Consider the following 19,933-nt stretch of genomic DNA (forward strand, 5'->3'; position numbering starts at 1 on the left):
ACTACTGAATTGGCAAGCTATTTGTATGTTGTTTTTCTGTTTCTTTATATTACAGAGAATATGTCTATGTGAAAACATTTCTATGTTTGAATATCTAGAAGACAAATTTACTTTGAATTTACTTTGTATTATGCCAAGTCAATCAATACTTACAAAAAAAAAACAGGATTCCTGACGAATACTGTTCTGTAAACATTTTGAATAATTAAGTTCGAAATTTGTTTTTTTGATGTCTGTTGTAAAATTCACACACACACACACACGGGTTTGGTTTTTTTTATTGTAAAATTGGTTATGGTAAATTATATTCTTCCATTGTAGTAATGAATGATCAGCTAAGCATTAATTATAAGTGGCAAGTTTTAGTTCTGCCAGTGCTTACTTTCTTTTAAAGGTAATATGTGCGTATAGCATTTTTGCCGTTGAGTTGCAGCAGACTTTTTTTATTTGAAGGGTAAACTATTCAATTAAATGTTAGCTAATGTGATTTTTTTTTTTTTTTTTTAATGTGATGCCTGCCTGTGCCCTGGTGGCACAGTGGTTAAGAGCTTGGCTGCTAACCAGATGGTTGGCAGTTTGAATCCACCAGCCAGTCCTTAGAAACCTTATGGGGCAGTTCTACTGTGTCCTCCTTAGAAACCCTATGAGAGCAGTTCTGCTCTGTCCAAAAAAAAAAAAAAAGGGTCGCTATAAGTAGAAATCGACTTTGATGGCAATAGGTTTGGTTTTTTTTTTTAATGTGATGTCTTAGTTATCTAGTGCTGCTATAACAGAAATACCACAAATGAGTGGCTTTAACAAACAGATTTATTTTCTTAGAGTGTAGGAGGCTAGAAGTCTGAATTCAGGGTGCCAGCTCTAGGGGAAGCCTTTCTCTTTCTGTCTGGAGGAAGGCCCTTATCTCTTTGAGCTTCTGCTCCTGCATGACCCTCATGTGGCTTTGCATCTCTCTTCCCCCATCTCTGCTTGCCTAATCTGCTGACCCAAGACACACTTAAACTAATCCTGCCTCATAAACATAACAGAAAACTCATTCCCAAATGGGATTATGAACACAGGAATAGAGGTTTGGATTTACAACACATATTTTTGGGGGACACAATTCAATCCATAGCATTGTACCCTTTGACCCACCCCCACAAGAAATTCATGTCATTGGCCCATGCAAAACACATTCATCCCATCGTATCATCCCAGAGGTCTTATCAAGTCCAAAATTTCATCTTCTGAATCATCCAAATCAAATATGGGTGAGACTAGGCATATTTCATCCTGGGGCAAAGTTCCTGTTCATCTGTGAACCTGTGAAATCTAGATTACAAGTTACCTGTTCCCAAAGTGCAGTGGTGGAACAGGCACAAGGTAGACATTTCCATTGCAAATGGGAAAAATTGGAGGAAAAGAAGGGATAACACACTAAACGAGGCCAAAACCCATCAGAAAAATTTACATTAGATCTCAAGGCTTGAAAATAATCCTCTGTTCTCTAAGACCATCCGGGCAATGGCCTCACTCTCAGGACTCTGGGTAGAGGTCCCTGGGCTTCAGCCTCACCTCCCAGGCCTGCTGGAATGGCAATTCTACTCCCTGGGCTTTGGGCAACCCCATTCTCCTAGTCCGTCTGAGTGGCAACCCCACTCCCTTAGCCTGGGCAGGCCCCATTTTTCTGCCCCTTGGGCATGGAAGCCCTGCCCCCTCAGCCTTGGGCAGCCACCCCATCCACCTGGCCAAACTGAATGGCAGCCCCACACTCTGGAACCAGGTTGGTGAATATCTGACTCTTTGGAACTGGGGAGGGCATTGGCTATACTCTTTGAGACCATAGAGGCCATGGCCCCACCCTTTGAAACCAAGGCAACCCTGCTTCCCCTGCTCCTTCCAACAGTTCTGCTGATCTTCAAGCTGCTCCAAGGGTGGTCCCTTTCCTTTCTTGGAGGACAGCAAATGTAGCTCCTTTGGCCTATTGCCTGCCTGTACAATTCCAAGAGGCAGACAATATTCTTTGCTGTGTTCTTTCTCTGTCCTCTTCAGTCTAAGCTGATGGGTTTTCTGCTGTGAAAGTTGGTTAGATCCATCAGTCACAGATTCAGTCTCTTTAACAAAAGATAGTGTAGCCATGTCCTTGGTGAACGTTACACGTGTCCTTATTTGTACAACAGAATTTTCCACATCTTTAAGCTTCGTTTTCATTTTGCACAGTTCATTTTTAAGCCCATCTCTTTCCTCTTGCATTTTATTATGAGTGACAAGGAGGAAAAATGCAGCCCTTTTAAGATATTGCTTAGGAATCTCCTCCACCAGATATCCAAGTTTATTACTTACACCTACCTTCACCAAACATTTGAACATAATTCAGACAAGTTCTTTGTCACTGCATGAAAAGCATCACCCTTCCTCCATTGTCCAATCATATGTTTATCATTTGCTTTTGAAGCCTCACCAGAATGTCTACATTTCTAGCAGCATTTTGTTGCTGGTTGCACATGTATTCTCTAAGACAACAGAAACTTTATAGCTTTCCTCACTTTCTTCTGATCCCTCACCAGAATTGCCACCATAATTCCACCAATAGCCTGTTCAAGGCGGTCTAGGCTTTTGCTATTAGGGACCTTAAAACTCTTCCAACCTCCTCCTGTTACCCAATTCTACAGCTACTTTTACACTGTAGATATTTGTTAGAGCAGAACCCCACTCTCAATACCAAATGTCTTAGGGGGTTTCTCTAGAGGAGCTAAACCAGTGAAGCATATTTATAAATATATATAACCCAGAAAAAACCCATCGCCATTGAGTCAGTTCCGACTCTTAGCAACCCTATAGAGCAGAGTAGAACTGCCCCATAGGGTTTTCAAGAGCAGCTGGTAGATTCTAATTCCCAACCTTTTGGTTGCAGCTGAGCTCTTAACCACTGTGCCACCAGGGCTCCATAAGTATATACAGAGAGATTTATTTCAAGGAGATGGCTCAGACAGTTGTGGAGGCTGGCAAAAGTCCCAAATCCATGGGTCAGGCATCAAGCTGGAGGCTTCTCCTGACTTGACTTGCTTGCAGGGGCTGGTAGATCCCCAAATCTGCAGTTCAGGAGGCAGACTGCTGGTTCACGTCTCGAGAACTGGAGGTCAGACCATGACAAGTCAGATGCAAGATCAAGAGAGAGTGGGCTTTGCCAGAATATCCATATGTGTAGGATACAGACCATATCCCCAAGTAAACCCACCTTTCAACTGATTGACTGCTCACATCAGATCACAAAATACAGAATAATTATGTAATATCTGCTAAACCATCACGTTATAACCCATTTTTGATCATTCATGCCTTTTGAAAAAATGCAAACCAGAAAAAATGAGAAATTTTAAAAAACACCATAGTGCGAGGTAGCATTTAAACAAGGAAATTACAGAATGAGGGTTTTTGTGAGGATGGGCTACTTTTTGTGCTCTACAATTTTGAGGTCTCCAGCATGATACCCATTGGTAAAAGTTGGAGGGGGAAGGGTGGTTAGCTTTGTGCATCTTCAATATAGAAAAAAAATTTGGTACTAAGTGATTTACAAATGTACTCTACCAAATGAGGTTTCTAAATTTATTAGCAAATCCACTCTTCTTTTTGGGACACTGTAGAATGGGATTAAATCTTTTATTGATCACTTAACACTCAAGGACTAAAGCTCGATTTCCTTCCTTGTAGTAGTTGTAAACTGGAAAATATCTTGTAGGATTTCTTGCCTCGCTGTACTTGGCGTTAATGCAGAGCAGTTTGACGTGGTTGTGACTACTCTATAGTTCTATACTTAAAACTTAAATTTAACCGGTATGTAGTCATCACTCATGTCATATTTTAATACCTACACATCTAATACAGTTACTTTCAAAAATTGAAAATGTTTAATCTCTAATATTAAAATTTGTCATCTTAGGGTGGACTGAAAGTGGAAATGCCTATGAACCTAAAGGTAAGTCTTAAATAGACTTTCATGGAAGGCTAAAAATTTTTACTATTAATTTTTAGGTATTTAACCATTAAAATTAAAAAACAAAAAACAGTGCACCTACTTTATGGAAATAATACCCAGCTCATGGACGTCGGGATATCCGGAAGTGATTGCACAGAATGGTTGCTGAGGGCCCACCCTGTGCTGTGAATGCGGAGTGGCGGGGGGAGTGTCAGTACGGAAAGATTGAAGTCTGTGTGGACAACCCAGGCAAACCCAAATAGTGTCTCCTGTAAGGAGGAAAGGTGATAGGTTTGGTTTGGTTTTGTTGCACTTGAGATGGCAGATAGCCATTCAGGTGGAGATCTCTCTGAGACATTTGGGAGTGATGCCCAGGAAGGAGGTTAAGGCTGATCGGAAGGAGGTGCTGGCAGCTCTTCTCAGACAGACATCAGTTTGTAAATATGAGTATCTTACAGAGTAGAGGCAATGAAAAGTGGGCTGCAGGTACCCTGATTAAGCACATTTTAGGAAAGAAAGGAGGAAACAGAATTAGTAAATGAAGGTAAACAGAGACAGGATCAAAGATGCAAACAAGCCACTATGTAACTGAGTGACAGTGCCTCCAGAGATAGGTTTGGAAACAGTGGGATTCATCCTTCTCTTTTGCTCCAAGACAAGACACAGCTCCTCCAACCCTCCCACTTCCAGGCTTCCTTATGCATAGGAACCTGGGTGGCACAGTGGTTAAGAGCTAGGCCGCTAACCAAAAGGTCAGCAGTTTGAATCCACCAGCCGCTCCTTGGAAACCCTATAGGGTAGTTCTGCTCTGTCTTATAGGGTTGCTATGAGTCGGAATCAACTCGATGGCAGCAGGTTTGGTTTTTTGCTTTTTACTTATGGAACTGACTACCAGTCACAATCTCTCAATCACAGATGTAGTATTTTTAAAACTTACATATCTAAATGTATGATATACCTTGGCTGTCTGTTGGAATCATACATATCTAAGTTTCAAAAAATATTTGTGCCTGAGTTCCACTCCCAGAAATATTATTTTGGTCTGGGGTGTGGCCTGGGTATAGTTGGCATTTTTTTAAAGTTCCCCAGGTGATTCTAACACGCAGCCAAGGTTGAGAACCACTGATCTAATAGATGCAGGATTAGCTGTGACGCTCCCTAAATGACTCCTGTGGGAGTCTCCTAGTCTGCTGAACCAGAGCAGGAGGTTTCTTACCCTTTAGTTTCTTATTGGCTGTGCAGTGGGCTGAGCCTTCCTTGGACATTTGCAGTTTGACAGGTTGCAGATGTATATGTATGGAACAGTTGCCATAGGTAACTCAGTTTTCAATTTGTTAGATAGTATTAAGATATTTTGCCTTTATGATGATAAAGACTCAAATATTCCTTGTGTACTACATCAGAACCACATCAGAAGACTGCTAAATTGTAAGTATATACTAATGAAAAAAAAAAAAAAGGGTGATAGTCCCTGTTCATATTGTGGTCTATAGTGAGACTTAAGTAAATCAGTATGTGTTATGAAATACGAGCTTGTTAAATACTTTTCTTTCATATTTTTCAGGTTATTATTTATGAAAAACCTCACTTTTTTGGACAGGCCAAAGATTTTAGTGAACATATAGATTCTGTTCCTAATTTTTTAAAAAATGATAAGAATTTTCATGGAATTGGATCAGTTCGTGTCATCGGTGGTGTGTAAGTGTCATATTTTCCATATTTTATTTAGTAGTCTATTTTTAAAGATTAACACAAAAAAATGTGTGAAGCAGAGCAAAACAGTCTCCCTTAATCTGAAAATATACGACCGTATGTAATATAAAAAATGTAATATAGGCAGTAAAAAAAATTTTTTTTACTCAAGCCTTTCTGCAGTCTCTTGTTGGTATTAGAGATTTTGAGTTGGATTAAATGTAGAAAATAGTTCATAAAACCTCCACACTTAAAATTTCTAAACACAGTATAGCAGATAAGAATTGCAAGATAAAATTCTATTGGTAATTATTTAATTTTTCATTCTTGAATCTTAAGAATTTATATGGGGACTTGAACAGATCTGCTCTGGATAAACACATTTTTATCGTATTTATTTGGCATGCATTCTAGTTTATGAACATGCGTGCTTCTTTGTTAATCCTACTGTAAAATATTTTTTGCCTTTTTCCTCTTTCAAAATATGAATGCTTTTCCTATTAACTGGATCGATTTAAAACTAGTTTCTGCTTCACAGAAAATTATCCGCTAAAATGCAAAACTTTGTTGGCAACTGTTTTATAAAAATCTGATGAAAATACTATGATCATGTAATACAGTATGCACATTTCTCATTATTAGATGACAGCTGTATGAGAAGAATATAGTACCCCCGTTTGTCTTCCCTTAAGGATGTACAACGGACTTCATCATTTTTTCACCATTTCTGCCATTTTTCACTTTTGTTGGGTGTTTTATCTGCAGGTCTATCGACTGCTCCTCATCCCTGTCCAAACATGAAGTATCTGGAGAAAGTGAATTTTTTTCAATCTCTCTCAGACACCTGTTTTCACATATGGATATATAAATTGAATATTAGTCAAAACTTTAGTAAGGAAAACTGGGCAGAAGGTTTTGGTACTCTCATCATATAATAGAATCACTAATCTATCCTTTTTAGAGTCCCAGGGTGGTACAAACAGGTAACACACTTGGGCTAACTGAAAAGCCAGAAGCTTGAGGTGCCTTGGAAGAAAGGCCTGGCAACTGCCTCTGTGAAGTCAGCCTTTGAAAACCCTAGGGAGCACAGTTTTCCTTTGACATATGTGAGGTCATTATGAGTTGGAATTGACTCAATAACTGCTAAAATTTATCCTTTACCACTAAGGACTTCTATACTTTCTATTCTTTTTTCCCATATATTAAAAGCATGTTTGAAGTGGCCACATTTGTTTAAAATAAACTTAGAATTTGTAAGTTTTCTTGTGAAATTTATTTTTATGTAATAGCTTAAGAATAAAATAATGTTAGTTTCTCTACATATTACAATCATACTTTTTGTTGTTATTGCGTGCTGCCCAGCCGATTCCAACTCACCGTGACCCAGTAGGACAGAGTAGAACTGCCCATGGGGTTTCCAAGGAGCAACTGGTAGATTCGAACTGCTAACCTTTTGATTAGCAGCCTGAGCTCTTAACCACTTCACCACCAGGGCTCCACAGATAGTATATAAGATGTGTAAAGTTTGTTTATTCCAGCTCATGTAGATCCATTCTTCCCCTGCCAGAGACACACCTACATGCATAGAGTTCATGATTACCGAGTGACTACTCTTATTTTATGCCCTATGAAAACAAATCTTTGGACTGTATTTTATGCCTTAACAACTGTAGTAGGGGTGGAGAAAGGAAAAACAATAGTAGTCAGCCACCAGACTTCATTTTGTTGAGCTGTAGAATTCAGAAGCCTCCAATCCAACCCAGGAGCTCAGAATAGTCATTCTGCCCAGTTGGAGGGGTTCCCATTCCAACTCACAGAGCAATGACAGGAAAGTAGGCAGATTTAACCCTATATTATTAGCCATCTGTGCCCACAGTACATTGGATACTGTGGGCCACTCCATAAAAGGTAGATTTCATGGGAGAGATCAGTAACTAATGGTGTTTATCAGTATCCTGTACTGATAGTTTTAGATTAGAAGTCAGGAAACTTGTGTTCCTAAAAAGTACTGTGTCAGTGCTTCCTGTCTCCATTAACACCACTGATAAAATGGTAGGACCAGCATTTCCCATCCGTAAATATTTATGGCTGTGTTTGCATACATGTAGGGCACCAGGATTAATGCCAGCTGTAGCATTTCCCAGTTCCTCTTATAAATCCGTCTGTGGTGTGTTTTAGATTTGAAGCCTGATTAGAGGGTCCCTTGATTTAAACCCTGAATGAATGTTTAAAATGTTTAATATAGTGATTCCAGAAGGACTTAATCAGTAAAATAAGAGTGACTATCTATGGATTTTGATGGGAGTCTGTGACTTTTCTCCTTGGCTGTGTGCTTTCCATGATTTTTACTTGGCAGACGATGCTCTGACTACATTGAGGTGTGATGCCATGTTATGCCACAAACACTTAACGAGCGTTACGCTGTGGTAGTCCTACAAATAGCCTTTAGTTGGGAACAGCTTTGAAACTATAAAGTTATTGATCCGTGCAGCATGCACTGCCTGTCCGTCTCCGTGAATGGAAACCAAACAGATGTGTTGCTTTTTAGAACACGATGATGAACAACTGGGTGCTTTATCATGATTTTCTCTTTTGCTTTCTGGACTACAGTTTTCTTAACGGTTCAATTGGATGTCCTCTCTATTTCTAGGTGGGTTGCCTATGAAAAAGAACATTTTAAAGGCCAGCAATTCCTGCTGGAAGAAGGAGACTTTGAAGACAGCAGTGCGTGCGGGGCACTAAGTGGTCCCATCTTGTCTTTCCGGTACTTACAAGCTGTGAGTTAACTTCTTGGTTCTTCATTTTCTACCTGTTTTATATTCTTTTTTCCATGAAAATTGGCTATGACTTCTGGTAGAACACGAGGTTATAAAATGATTCTAATACCTGAGAGCATTGAACCGAACTGCTTCTGTGACTTTATCTTAACTGTCATGATTTTATAGAATATTTTTGTTTACTTGTCATCTGTTAATTCCCTAATCACTTTCGGAGCACCTGCTTTGTTAGATGTGTTGTGCTTCATGGAGCTGGCACTCTGATAGGGAAGATAGTCAAGCAATATCAAACATCCGTAAAGTGCTATGGTTGGATTAAGTGCTGAGGACTCAGGGTACCCAGAAAAAGGTCAGTTATTCCCTCACTGGGAAGGAGTCAGGAGGACTTCATGGAAAAGATGACACTTGAGCTGGAGTTTCAAGTTCATGAAAGAGTTAGCCAAGTGGAGGAATTCCAGGATAGGGTGAAGAGGAAAAGTAGCTGTTGTTTTAGGAAGAGATTAACATGTATAAAAGCAAGGATGTAAACCAGTGGTACCCAGCTGGAGGTTAACATTACCCTCTAGGGAACATTTGGCAATGTCTGGAGACATTGCTGATTGTCACATGTGGAGGGCTGGTGCTGGTGGTGTCTAGTGGGTAGAGGTCAGGAATGCTGCTAAACATCCTATAATTCGCAGGACGATCCCCCACAATAAAGAATTACCCAGCCTAAAATGTCAGTGGTGGCGAAGCTGAAGATTGGAAACTGGATTATGATTCTAAGCATCTTACATCCAGTACTGAATTATTTATTTATTTATTTTACTTAAAAAAGATAATTGGGTGGAAGTTGTTGATGCTGGTAATGTTTAGCACTGAATGTGATGGTATCTTCTAAAAATGATTGTGACTGTTATGGATTGAATTGTGTCCCCCAACATCAAAAAAAAAAACGAAAAAACCCAGTGCCGTAGAGTTGATTCCGACTCATAGCAACCCTATAGGACAGAGTAGAACTGCCCCATAGAGTTTCCAAGGAGCGCCTGGTGGATTCAAACTGCCGACCCTTTGGTTAGCAGCCATAGCACTTAACCACTACGCCACCAGGGTTTCCTAGTCCCCCCAACATATGTGTTGTAAATCCTAACCTCTGGGTTTGTGGTTATAATCCCATTTGGGAATGGGTTGTCTTTGTTATATTAATGAGACAGGATCAGTGTAGGGTATGTCTTGCATCAGTCTCTTTTCCAATATAAAAGAGATTAAACAGAGCCTGGGAAAAGCAAAGATGGGGGAAGAGAAATGCCAAGCCATGTGAAGATTTTCCAGGAGCAGAAGCTCAAAGAGATAACGACTTTCCTTCAGAGCTGACAGAGAGCGAAAGCCTTCTCCTAGAGCTGGCATCCTGAATTTGGAATTCTGGCCTCCTAAACTGAGAAAATAAATTAGTTTGTTAAAGCCGCTCACTTGGGATATTTCTGTTATAGCAGCACGAGATAACTAAGACAGTGACTAAAACAAACAGAACAACAAAAGACAAAACTCCAAGTCACTGGTTGAAATCTACCAGTAGTAGATATAAAATGAGATACTTGATATATACAGGGTCTATAATAATATACATATAGAAATATGGGCATAAACGGGCATGTTAATTACTGCTACACACAACAATTTTGGGCATTTACAAAAATGACAACTTTTATATAATTAAGTAAAAATGTTATTCAGAGAAAATCTTCGCTTCTATTCTGTTTAAATTAGATTTTTAAAAATAAAAAGATTAGATTATAGTTAAACATGTAATCATCATAATCTTCATAATATAGTCCCAATATTTTCAAGTATTTATTAATTGCTCTACATGCATAATTGTACTTCAGAAAAAACAACACTGTGAGGTTAAGATTCTTAAGATTCCCATCTTAGACAGAAACTGAGGCTCAGAGAACTTAAGTACTGTGCCCAAATGTAGAGCTATAATTTGAGGGCAAGTCTTTCTCTTGAGCCCAAGTCATACTGTCCATTTTCCTTTTGTTTTTCTATATTACATATACTGAAATTGCATTTAATTTTTTAAAAATATTTTACTATGTTTTTGGTAAAGGTTTACACAGCAGTTTAGGTTTCTATTCAATAATTTCTGCATAAATTGCTCAGTGACATTGGTTACATTCTTTACAGTGTGTGAACATTCTCATCATTTCTGCTCCAGTTGTTTCATTTCCATTAATCTAGTTTCCCTGCCCCCTTACATTCTCATCTTTGTTTAAAGTAGTTATTGACTGTTTGGTCTCATATAGATGATTTTTTTTTTAAGGAGCAGAGTACTAGTCAGTTGCAAAAGGACAAATATTATATGAGACCATTATTATAAGAATTCAAGAAAAGGTTTAAACACAGAAGAAAGCATTCTTTGATGGTTACAAGGGTGGGGAGGGAGGGAAAGGGAAATTCACTAAGTAGATAGTAGACAAGAATCATCTTAGGTGAAGGGAAGGACAACACACAATGCAGGGGAAGTTAAAAAAAATTATTTTAAAAAAAAGTATTCACTGTGATATTCTTCATTTCATGAGCCAATCTGTTATTTAGCTAAAAGGTGACCTCGGGATAGTTTTGGTTTAAGGTTTAGGGTATCCCAGGGCAATAGTCTTGGGGAGTCCTCCAGTCTCACCTAGTCCAGTAAGTCGTTGTCTTTTTTTTTTTCCTTAGGAATTTGAGGCTCTGTTCCACATTTTTCTCCCATTCTATCAGGATCCATCTCTTGTGGCCTTGATCGTATCTATTTTCCTTTGTTCTAGAATACTTGGACTAAAAATCACCTTAAAAATGGAAAAATGGATTTCATTCAAAAAAGGCTTAGCATTTCATTTGTAGCTATGAATATATGGTCCACACAGACCTATACATGTATTTAATAAGTATTTGCATGATTTTCAGACACTTTTTTTATAATTTAAATTTATGTTCAATAAAATATTTTCAGATGAGATATGCTAAAAACCTATCCGTATTTAGACAATTTAAAATTATATATGTAGTTTATGAAAATGTTTTAAAGACTTGCTTACCAAATTATACTTAGAAAAATTATATATTTCCCAGATGTAACATATAATTGGTAATGAGTTCTTAAAGAAATCTCTTGTGATTGTGACAGCCCTATGTGGGTTAATTGGGAGAGTTGATGTCTCCGATGTCCCTAACCTGGGAAGAAGTGCAGTAGTACATTTAAGATCTAAGTTGAAGTAATATAAAACAAACAAGAGGCCAGATAGAAAAGCTTCATGATCTTGGCCCCTGTATGTGGAACACTCTGAGTGTACTAAGGTCAAATACCAGCCATGCTCCTTAGGGATAATGTGGTCTGTGTCACGGAGTGCTTTGGAGCAGGCACCAGAAATATGTTCCTAATTCCAAATGAGTCAGGCAGATACATTGACTTGAGTTGATTTTTTTTTTTTTTACAAGTAAAGGACCAAAAGGACTATAGCAGTATTTGTAATTCCAGGTATTAAGGACTTTTTATTTCTTGGCTTCCTCAATAAAACTTGTTAGATGTAGTTGTTTTTCCTCAGTTTTGTACTCGTTTAACTTTTGGCTTCAATTTATTATTTTCAGGCTTTAGTCCTCTTTTCAGAGCTCTGAAACTGGGTAGAAAGTAGCAGAGACCATTGTTTCTCCTACATTAATGGAGGCAACAGATCCTTGTGTCTTACATCACGTTGTGTTGTCCATTGGGGATTAGAGCTCAAGAACTCCAGGGCCTGATCAGCTAAGGATTTTATGGAATTTAAAAATAATCAAAATTACTGATCCCTAAGGGTTTTTTTTAAGAGTGTCTTTGGGCCTGAATCAACTGCTTGTTCATTTGTTCTAACGGTAGGGAGTACTGTCCCTGAGACTACATTAAACTATAGATTTTTCAGTAGATTCAAGTGCTTTAAAAATGTGAAACGGAGTAAAGATTTAAGGTTGTTCCTCCATTTTTCTTTCTTCCCAAGCAACAGAGCTCTGTTTACCATCTGTGTGACTTTGAAAGCTCTTTAATTGTGCCTAGTAGAGTGCTTGCTGAAAGTGAAGAGAACTTGAAGCATTTGCTGATGAAGATCAAAGACTGCAGGCTTCAGTGTGGATTATACCTCAACATAAAGAAAACAAAAATTCTCTCAACTGGACTGATAAACAGCAACATGATAAATGGAGAACATGTAGAAGTTGTCAAGGATTTCATTTTGCCTGGATCCAGAATCAACACCCGTGGAAGCAGCAGTTAAGAGATCAAATGACACATTGCATTAGGCAAATCTGCTGCAAAAGACCTCTTTAAAGTGTTAAAAAGCAAAGATACCACTTTGAGAACTAAGGTGCTCCTGACCCAATCCAGGGTCTTTTCAATCACCTCATATGCATGCAAAACCTGGATAATGAATAAGGAAAACTGAAGAATTACTGATGCCTTTGAATTTTTTTTTTTTGAATTATGGTGTTGGCAAAGATAATGAATATACCATGCACTGCCAGAAGAATGATCAAATCTGTCCCGGTAGAAGTACAGCCAGAATGCTCCTTAGAAGCAAGGATGGCAAGACTTTGTCTCACGTACTTTGGACCTGTTATCAGGAAGCATCAGTCCATGGAGAAGGACACCTTGCTTGATAAAGTAGAGTGTCAGCAAAAAAGAAGAAGACCCTTGACGAGATGGATTAACACAGTGGGTGCCACGATGGGCTCAAACATTACAGTGATTGTGAGGATGATGCAGGACTGGGCAGTGTTTCATTCTGTGGTACGCAGGGTCGCTGTGAGTCGGAACCAATTCAAAGACACCTAAAAACAGCAACAGTAGAGTGGAGATGATAGTAACCTATTGACATTCAGAAGGTTTATCCTGGGCATGACTCCGAGCTCTGTCCAGCAGGGATACCATATGGATGGCGACTTATCAACCAGATCAGATAGTGTATATTTGATGAGCCTGAGAGAAGAATGCACAGACAGGGACAAAACCAAGAGAGTGGCTTAGAAGGAAAGGAGTACTTAGAGTAAAAAAGATGGAAGGAAGACACTATAAAGCCGGAAAAACCATGAATAAACAAAACCAGAAGATGAAAAAAGATTCCTACCGCTCTTGGCCAGGTCTCTGGAAATGTTAGACAGTGTAGGAAAGGGCACAAACTGAAGCCATGTGAGTACACTTATTTGTGAACCCAGACACTGTCAGCACTTGTATTTGGCACTGGGCCCTGTCCCTCCTCCTCTACTCAACTCCAGACTGTATCATTTTCATGCAGCGTATGCCTCCAGGCAGTTCCCAGCTCTCCCTTCTCACTGCCACCACACACCCACACAAATTGATTTGTGCAACTCATCATTCAAGTACGTTGCAGCATTACAGATTATTTCTTAATGATAGTACTCAAACGCAGCACGCATGCACACATCTGTATTCATCCATTCTGTGTCCTTGTCCCATTTTACTCATAGCAGACCATGCCATACTTCTTATCCCTGTTGCCCCTGTTCCTACATCCTTATCAGCCAGTGGAGAGCAAGCAATTATAGGGGCAGAAGTAGAAGCAGAGATGGAGAGCTAAGAGTCACCACAGTGGGAGAGAAGTCTCTTAAAATTGGGAGCTGCTGAAGAACCTTGAGTCCGACTTTGGTGGCTATTGATATTGGTTCCCAACTAGGGCTTGGATTGGGCCCCCTTAAGACGTCCTCACAGCACTGTGTCCTCACAGCCGCCTAGTCATGCACTTTCAGGTTGCAAGGAGACCTGTGTTCCACGTAATCAGATTTATTGGAATGGCACCCAGATTGTACACATCATACTCCAGCGAGGAGGCTTGTGTTCTTCCGCCTTTGCTGCAGATTTGTTCTGGGAACTATAAAGCAGATCACTTATAGCCTTAATTGCCACATTTGAAAAATAATACCCCTCTTAGATCACAGGGCTTGGGGGAGCTCAGAATAGCTCAAATGCAAAAGGGTTTTGAAAATAGGATGTTAAGTTAATGAAAGGGAGGATGGTGACAGTGATGAAGAAAAATAAATTGACCCAGCTCACATTTTTTTAAAAACGGTGTAAAAGTAATGGAGACGGCTGATACTCTCAGGTTCCTAAGGTTTACTCTCAAGGAGCGACTGAGGGCACACAATTATGGGTTAGCAATTATTTTAAATAACCGTTTTCAGGTTTAAAGCCTTTATGTTTTATCCTAACATTTCAAATGTAATTTGACCCAGCCGTTCCAGCAAGTTGAGTACCCTTGAAAGTTGGTAAGTAGTAAGCGCAAAAGAATTTTTTAAACTTTTCGTTATAGATGCTTTTTTTTTTTTGTCTGTTTTCATAGCTTGTTCATTTAAAATGAATTTTTGTCTTGGAAGTCTACTCTTAGATTATATAATAAATTTAAAAAGGGAGAAAAGTGATATTGCAAAGACTTATAGAAGTTGAGAACATTTTCCATAGGCCTAAAACTTGACTTAAAAACAATGAAGTTATAGGGAGAGAGGAAGAGGACTTTTTTTTAACGTATATTATCACCAAGAAACAAGAGCCAGGAGAATAGTGTGTCTTTGGACCCAGGGTCCCTGCGCCGAGAAGCTCCTCCACCGGGGAGGAATGAGGACAAGGACCTTCCCCAGAGCCGACAGAGAAAGCCTTCCTTTGAAGCCTAACACCCTGAATTTGAACATGTAGCCTACTAGACTGTGAGAGAATAACTTTGTTGAAGCTGTCCACTTGTGGTGTTTCTATCATAGCAGCACAGATAACTGAGAGAGTATCTTTATTTTCTAACCAAAGAAATACACATATTAAAGAAATTTGAAAGAATGAAGGATAAAATTGCCCAATTTCTCTGTACCTAAAGATGACGACTTCTGATTTTTTTTTTTTTATATCTGCCAATCTCTCATTAATGAAGAGTTGTTGTTTTTAATCTTCTTACGTATTTGTAATCTAACCAGTGTTTAAAAGTACGAGTTTTTGTATTGGTCTTTCCACCCTTACGTTTATACCTGACAGTGATTAATGCTTAGGGTAGATAAATAGACAGATTGAAAACCTTAACTTAAGTTCAAACTCTGGCCCTCAGTAACTGTGTGACCTCTGGCAAATTACTCAAGTTCCTTAGTTGTGAAATAGAGATTATAATAATATAATTTCATGTGATGGTTCTTTTGGAAATAATGCACATAATGGTCCTGGCCAGTAGTAAGTGTAGACTGTGTTTAACTGTTAGGTTGTCCAAAAACTTTTAAATTATGTTTAATATTCCATCAAGTAGTGGATATTTAAGGTTTGTTAACCATCTTTTACCGGAAACCCTGGTGGCGCAGTGGTTAAGTGCTACGGCTGCTAACAAAAGGATTGGCAGTTCGAATCTGCCAGGCACTCCTTGGAAACTCTGTGGGGCACTTCTACTCTGTCCTATAGGGTCGCTATGAGTCGGAATCGACTCGACGGCACTGGGTTTTTGGTAACCATCTTTTTAGACATTTACATTATTTCAGGTTTTCACTATTAATGTATGTTGCATCTTAGTGTATAAATTACCCACCATTTAGTTCCTTTAAGAAACTTTTCTTAATTTAAAAAAGAGAATTTCAGAGTAAAACAATGAAGTTTGTCTTTTTATGTATTTCTGCATTATTTTCTAAAATAATTATCCAATTTCTATTCCTACCAAGGGTACACAATTTATATTCCCACCAGCAGTGTTGCCTGACAAGAGTGGCTTTTTTAGATCCTTTAGTTTAATTTTTAAAAAAGGAAAATATCTAATTGCTTTAATTTGGATTTAATTTACTAGTAAAATTTGACTTGTTTTAATGTTTTTTTTTTTTTTTCTTTCTGTTTTACGAATTGTCTGTATCCATTGCTGGCTTATTTATTTGGGTCTTAGAGCTTCTCTATCTTTGTTTTAAATACATTAATCGACTGTAAAGAGTTTTTAAATTGCCTATCCTCATTTTGATTTTTTAAATATACATTTTTTTGTCACGCAAATTTTATCCTTTTTTTCCTGTTACATTTAAGCTTATAAAATAAGATTCCACAATGCCTGTTTTATATTTACTTTTTGCTTCATGATTCGCTTAATGCAAACTTAAATTTTATAGGGTTAATTTTAGCATATGGTGAGAAATAAAGATCTAGTTTCTTCCAAGCAATTATCCAGTTGTTTCCAAATCATTGACTAAGTATATTTATAATGCTACCTTTATAATACATTCAATTCTTTATATGTTAGGGTCTCTCTGTGGTTTTCTGTTCTCTTGACAGCTAAAAAATGCCAAAGAAGGAAGAGTTCTAAATTAGTTAACACGTAGCTTTCGCTCTTTAGGTACAAGAAGTAAGACTTCAGTTTACTTAAAATTAGTATTATTTTTTTTTTTTTTTATGAGAGCCGTATACCAAAAAGTATTGGTCAATGTTGAACCATTTCAGGAGGTACTATATGAGCAGGAACCAATGGTACTAAATGGAGAAGTCCAAGCTGCACTGAAGGCATTGGCAAAACACAAGGCTCCAGGAATTCACGGAATACCAATTGAGATGTTTGAACAGACAGTTACAGCACTAGAAGTACTCACTCTTCTATGCCAAGAAATTTGGAAGACAGCTACCTGGTCAACCGACTGGAAGAGACCTGTATTCATGCCTGTTCCCAAGAAAAGTGATTTCCACTGAATGTGGAAATTATCAAACAATATCATCAATATCACACCCAAGTAAAATTTTGCTAAAGATCATTCAAAAGCGGATGCAGCAGTGTACCTACAGGGAACTGCCAGAAATTCAAGCTGGTTTCAGAAGAGGACACGAAACCAGGGATATTATTGCTGATGCCAGATGGATCCTGGCTGAAAGCAGAGAATACCAGAAGGATGTTTACCTGTGTTTTATTAACTATGCAAAGGCATTCAACTGTGCGGATCATAAAAAATTATGGATAACGTTGCCAAGAATGGGGATTCCCGAACACCTTATTGTGATCATGAGGAACCTGTACATAGATCAAGAGGCGGTTGTTCAGACAGAACAAGGGGATACTGAGTGGTTTAAAGTCAGGAAAGATGTGCATCAGGGTTGTGTCATTTTACCATACCGTTTCAATCTGTATGCTGAGCAAATAATCTGAGAAACTGGACTACATGAAGAAGAACGGGGCGTCAGGATTGGAGGAAGACTCATTAACAGTCTTCGTTATGCAGATGACACAACCTTGCTTGCTGAAAGTGAAGAGGATATGAAGCACTTACTGATGAAGATCAAAGATCACAGCCTTCAGTATGAATTACATCTCAACATAAAGCAAAAATCCTCACAACTGGACCAATAATCATGATAACATCATGAAAAATGGGGAAAAAATTGAAGTTGTCAAGGATTTCATTTTACTTGGATCCACAATCAGCATCCATGGAAGTAGCAGTCAAGAAATCAAAAGATGCATTGCACTGGGCAAATCTGCTGCAAAAGACTTCGGTAAAGTGTTAAAAGCAAAGATGTCACCTTGAAGATTAAGGTGTGCCTGACGCAAGCCATGGTGTTTTCAGTCGCCTCCTATGTATGTGAAAGCTGGACAATGGATAAAGAAGACTGAAGAAGAATTGACGTCCTTGAATTGTGGTGTTGGAGAAGAATATTGAATATACCATGGCCGAAAGAACGAACAGATCTGTCTTGGAAGAAGTACAACCAGAATGCTCCTTAGGAGCAAGGATGGCAAGACTATGTCTCACATACTTTGGACATGTTGTCAGGAGGGATCAGTCCATGGAGAAGGACGTCATGCTTGGTAAAGTAGAGGGTCAGTGAAAAAGATGAAGACCCTCAATGAGATGGATTGACACAGTGGCTGCAACAATGGACTTACGGATAACAGCGATTGTGAGGATGGCATAGGATCCGGCAGTGTTTTGTTCTGTTTTACATAGGATCAGAATGAGTCGGAACTGACTTAATGGCACCAAACAATAACAACAATAACATGAGAGCCATGTTGCAGCAGTTTACCAACTTTTCATTAATTCCATTTATATGCAAATGTTACTTGTCTTGATTAAAGTAACTTCAGGCAGGTTTTTGTTATTTATACTATTTAGGAGTAACCAGCCAATCAACCTGTTGCCATCGAATAGATTCCAACTCATATTTAAAATTGTTATCCCACAAATAGATGAAAATTGTGCTGATATAAAAAAAAAAAAAGCAGTCTATAAAACAAAATGCATACGCTTTTCTAATTTTTCCTCCTCTTTTTAGAATTTTATAGAATCTTCTATCACGCTGTTTGAATCTGACCTAGAAAGTGGGAAGTTTATTGACATTATGAATCAGGAAATTTCTGATTTGGAAGAAATTGGCTTTGGCAGTGTAACAAGATCCATTCACGTTAAAAGTGGAGTGTAAGTTGTCCCCCTGCCTTGAGAACCTTGAGAGAGTCTTTGGTGTTTAAAGTGTTGCTTGTTTAATTCTACATCACCTTTGTTCTTTTTTTTTTTTTTCTGTACTAGATGGGTTGCCTACCAGCAGAAATTCTTCTGTGGAGAACAATACATTTTAGAAAAAGGGAAATATAAATGCTTTTTTGACTGGGGAGGATCAAATAATATAATCATGTCAATACGACCTGTCCGACTGGTGAGTTAAGTATGAACATAACCAATGCCAGTGGCATCCAGTGTTGTGTAAGTGAATATGTGGAACAGGCTTTTCAGTGGAATTGCTGAAGTCTGTTACGTGTATATATAGAGAAAGTGAAGCATCAGGTGACTTTCTATAGGTTCCATAGACAGCTAAGACATGTTTTTAGCACATCGATGAGATAGCTCTGTAATTTGATCAGTAAATTCATTCAGTAAGTATTTACTTAGTGCCTCTGATATGTTGGACACTGTGCTGATTACTGGAGATAAAAGATGAAGAAGACTGCCCTGATGGGTCTCAGTCTCTTAGGGGAGATGGACGTATGAACAATTAATTATACTATGATTACTGCTGAAGTGGGTAAATAGTGCTGGGGAGGCAGGAGAAGGGAACCATCACTGGGCAGCTGGGGACCGTGCCGCAGAAAGAATGCACTGAGTGGTGTCCGAGGGATAAAAGCAGTTTTGCCAGACAGGAAAGTGGGGCAGAAGGGACATTCTACAAAGAGGGATAATCTCCTTGTGTGCAGAGTCACCAAGTTGTGAAAGAGTGCAGCCAGTTTCAATAATAGCAAACAGGGTAGAACAATAAGGGTGACCATGAGATAAATGGTGGGAAAGGAAATGATGGGAAGCTTGGACTTTATTTCTCTAATGGACATTGGAGCATGTTTTTCTTCCAGCTACAGTATTACTCAAATAGTAATAAATACTAAAATGATTATAAGTGAATTCAGTAGGTTATTTGAGGGCCAGAGCTACGTCAAGGTATCTAGTAAATTGTTCAGACCTTCCCCCACCCCAGCAAAGGATATTTTCATGACTTTCAAAAAGACAAGATTATATGACAATAGTTAAACAA

The 19,933-nt window shown here is 38.5% G+C and overlaps 1 protein-coding gene across 4 annotated transcripts in view; it reads left to right on the forward strand.

Annotated features, from left to right (window-relative positions):
• The window catches only part of CRYBG3 (crystallin beta-gamma domain containing 3), a 135,784-nt gene that overhangs the window by 76,927 nt on the left and 38,924 nt on the right, over positions 1-19,933 (forward strand). For all 4 annotated transcript variants that reach the window (XM_049857906.1, XM_049857903.1, XM_049857904.1 and 1 more), the window contains exons 11-15: positions 3,920-3,955; positions 5,520-5,653; positions 8,298-8,424; positions 18,689-18,831; positions 18,940-19,066. In XM_049857906.1, coding sequence (XP_049713863.1) covers positions 3,920-3,955; positions 5,520-5,653; positions 8,298-8,424; positions 18,689-18,831; positions 18,940-19,066 — 567 coding nt within the window. The remainder of the gene's footprint in view (positions 1-3,919; positions 3,956-5,519; positions 5,654-8,297; positions 8,425-18,688; positions 18,832-18,939; positions 19,067-19,933) is intronic.

Source organism: Elephas maximus, chromosome 18 (assembly GCF_024166365.1).
Source record: "Elephas maximus indicus isolate mEleMax1 chromosome 18, mEleMax1 primary haplotype, whole genome shotgun sequence".
NCBI lineage: Eukaryota > Metazoa > Chordata > Mammalia > Proboscidea > Elephantidae > Elephas > Elephas maximus.